The sequence below is a fragment of the Aaosphaeria arxii genome (genome assembly GCF_010015735.1).
Source record: "Aaosphaeria arxii CBS 175.79 unplaced genomic scaffold BU24scaffold_7, whole genome shotgun sequence".
NCBI classification, from domain to species: Eukaryota; Fungi; Ascomycota; class Dothideomycetes; order Pleosporales; genus Aaosphaeria; species Aaosphaeria arxii.
In genome coordinates, this window is record NW_022983480.1 from 737,547 (window position 1) to 740,800 (window position 3,254).

Here is a 3,254-nt window from a genome sequence, read left to right on the forward strand (position 1 = left end):
GTCTCAGAAATGGATGGTTGTTCACGCAAATGCGTCCTTCAATTCGATTAGGAGTCATGTTCTGGCTCATCATGATACGTCGTCATTACCGTAGCCATCAAAGGAAAGGAGATTTCGTATGCCAGAAACAACCAAACTCCTATGAGAGACGAGACGAGAGACGATGAGACCACCACACATTGCACCATGGCACCAAAGCACCAAGCGAAAGAAAAGGACAAGAGATGAGGGAGAAAGAGAGTCTACTTATCATGGAGAGCCAGCCCACCGTTGAAGGCCGAAGAAAATAAGATATGCCAGAGCCTGCGCCATTTGTAGTAGTAGCTATTTCCTCGCTTGCCTGCCTGACCCTTCTTCTGCCCCTGCTTTGACACAAAACATTTCTCGCCCTGACATTATCCAGGCCATCATTGCAGATACCGATACCCGACTCAAGTAGCGACGCCGTGGTCTCTCCCACCGATAAAACGACGAAGCATCTGCAGCGACTGGAGAAGAGAGCCTTTTCGCCATCATTTGCAGCCAAACAATCAAATAGAAACATCCGCATGCAAGAGACACACCCTCAATGATGCGTACCAAATAGAAAAGAGAAACCGAACCCCGCCCGAAGATGTTTTGCCAGACGGTCCTTTGACTTTTATCGACCACCCCCAGTTTCTCCCCCGATCGCAACCATCTGCTCGTCGACCAATCCAGAGAAAACAAAAAGGGAGAAATGAAATACATCTACCGCGTCCGTCTGTAGCGAGCTTGAGGAGGCAGACGAGACTTCCGATTTCGAAGAATTCGAGAAAAACCAACCAGAGTCATTCTGGGGGCGTACGCATGGAATGACGTTCGTTCGTATCGTTTTCAGACGAGCACACAAATATTGCGGGGGAAGGGGGTTGGATTGTACATGTTGGCGTAGACCACCGGGGAATAGGCGCCGTTGCAGAACTCTATGCAAGTTGTGCAATGTGCTGGCGGAACATCTTCGTCCATGAAGCGAGGAGAACAGATGCCGCGCCGCGTGAGGAGACGTTAATTCGTATCACGTTAACGCTTCGGGATCTTAATCCAGCCGCGCCATCATTTGATCCTTGTTCTTTGGTTTAAAATTGGGCGATTCGAAATCTAATCCACGAGCGGCAAGTCCCGGGCGGACGTGCGGTGGCACCAATTGCGGGTTGAGCGGAGGAGCGATGGAGAGTTCTGGAGAGTTTACGTTAGCTTTTCCGCCCACGACTTGAAATCCGAAAGGAAGCTGGATTTACCATGAAGATCGAAATTGAACAAGTTCGGAAGGTCCCGAGTGGCGCCACCTGGGTGGCGTGAATCAGGGAGACGGGTATTTGGATCCCTCAGCTCGTCAAAGAAGGGGTGGATCATCGCATCGATTGCCGACAATCGTTGTGTTGGTGTGTATTCGAGGAGTTTCGAGATCAAGTCGATGGCGTTGGGGTCGGCCTTGCGGAACACCTGCGGCATGCTGTGAGTGAATGGAAATGGAACGCAAGAAAAACAATAGACGTACTTTGTTGAATGGGTGCGGCTTGATCTGGGGGAACTTGTGCTCCATGTAGTTGGGATTCATTGTTCGGATCTGGTCACGAGTGGGCGTGCCCAGGACTTTGATGATCTCAACGAGCTGGTCGATGCCTGACTCGCCGGGGAACAATGGCTGCCCAAGCATGAGCTCCGCCATTACGCAACCTGTGGACCAAACATCTACCTGACCATTAGCTTTCTGGGGCGTTCTTCTCGCAGAAGTTCGCAAAAAAAATGACGTACCGATCTTCGTGGTGTAATTCGTCGCTCCAAAAATGAGTTCCGGCGCACGGTAGTACCTGGAGCAAATGTACGAAACATTGGGCTCGTTCTCCACCAAAATCTTCGCGCTTCCGAAATCGCAGAGTTTGAGGATGCCGGTGGATGGGTCGAGGAGCAAGTTCTGGGGCTTGATGTCTCTGTGGCAGATGCCTTGGGAGTGAATGTAGGCGAGGGAGCGGAAGAGTTGGTAAATGTAGAGCTTGACTTCCAAGATGGGCATGACGGTCTTCATCTTGCTGAAGTAGCGCGAGGCACGATACACGGTCTCGGGGACGTACTCGAGGACGAGGTTGAGGTAGACCTCATCCTTCTGTATCTGACGGCGATTAGTAACGGGCAGTCGCAGAATGCACTGCGGCGGGTGGGCAGGAGGGAAGGACTCATGGGGAACCCGGGTGGACGTACACGCTCTCCATTGTTGTAGAAGAAGGCCTTGAGTTCGACGATGTTGGGGTGTCGGACAATGCGCATGATCTGCAGTTCACGGTTCTAACGGACGTCAGTGCCTTGGATTCGGTTGGGGTCGACTACTCAATGGCAGGCGGCATCGCGGGGGCCAACTCACCTTGAAGCGCTTGTCCTGGAGGACTCGCTTGATGGCGGCGTCTTCCCCGCTGGGGGACAGCTTGGTCTGGAAAACGACACCGAAGGAACCATTGCCAACAATCTTGCACTGGGTGTAGGCCAAGTCCTTGTATTCGCCCGTCTCGCCGTCCTGCACTTTCTCACGGATGACCTCTAGATGGACGTTAGTTGGCGACGATGATCACGATGGTGGTGATGATGGGAGGAGAGGAGTAGCTGGGGCATCGGGCGGGGTGGGGTCCTTACCGCCCATTCTCAGAGACGAGAAGGCCGATGGCCGGTTCTGGGACATGATGGATGTTGGAAAACGTCGTCGATGTTGATGATCCGCCGAGCGCGCTCCGGAATGCTATCGCGAGTGAGGTGGGTGGTGGTTAAGTAGGTTGTGGGAGGGGCGTTGAGAGGTGGTGGTGCGAAGGAGAGCCGTAGTGGGCGGAGTAGCAGGAGTAGTGGTAGCGGTAGTAGTAGCCGTGATGGTTGGTGTTTGGGTGGTAGTAGTGGTGGCGGTGATGTGATGGAAGTGAGAGTACGCAGCAGCAGAGTTGGTCGAGGGTATGGGTGAGAAAGTGAGGGCGGGCGAGGAAGAGAGTAGTAGAAGAGCAGAAAAGTAAAAGTGGAAGAAGAAGAGAAGAAGTTGGGTGGAGGGAAGTTTAAAGTGGGTGTTGAGGGTTTTGGTGACGACGGAAGCTGTTGAGAGATGATGGGGGGGAGGGAGGGGGGGTGTGCGCAGTGTCTGTGGTGGTGGAAGGAGGGAAGAGGGAGGGGGGGAGTGGCTTGTTCGCTAACGAGGAGAGAGAGAGAGAGAGAGAGAGAGAGAGGGCAGTAGCAGTCAGTATTAGCAGTGACAGCAGCAA

General features: G+C 53.2%; 1 protein-coding gene across 1 annotated transcript; it reads right to left on the minus strand.

Moving 5' to 3' along the window:
* Positions 1-1,023: 1,023 nt before the first annotated feature.
* BU24DRAFT_256931 (Pkinase-domain-containing protein) lies at positions 1,024-3,137 on the minus strand. The gene is made up of 7 exons (XM_033522453.1): positions 2,647-3,137; positions 2,381-2,553; positions 2,221-2,304; positions 1,777-2,125; positions 1,520-1,713; positions 1,260-1,464; positions 1,024-1,197 (listed from the first exon to the last, which is right to left on the minus strand). Exons 1-7 carry the CDS (start codon positions 2,690-2,692, stop codon positions 1,058-1,060), a joined length of 1,191 nt encoding a protein of 396 aa, XP_033381021.1. The 5' UTR covers positions 2,693-3,137; the 3' UTR covers positions 1,024-1,057.
* Positions 3,138-3,254: the final 117 nt, after the last annotated feature.

Excerpts from the sequence above, each read along its gene's own strand:
- BU24DRAFT_256931 (XM_033522453.1), bottom strand. The coding sequence starts at position 2,692 with ATGTCCCAGAACCGGCCATCGGCCTTCTCGTCTCTGAGAATGGGCG. Across the intron at positions 2,126-2,220 it reads TCTACAACAATGGAGAGCGT|AAGGATGAGGTCTACCTCAA; the intron begins GTACGTCCACCC and ends CGTCAGATACAG. Across the intron at positions 1,465-1,519 it reads AGCCGCACCCATTCAACAAA|GTGTTCCGCAAGGCCGACCC; the intron begins GTACGTCTATTG and ends AGCATGCCGCAG.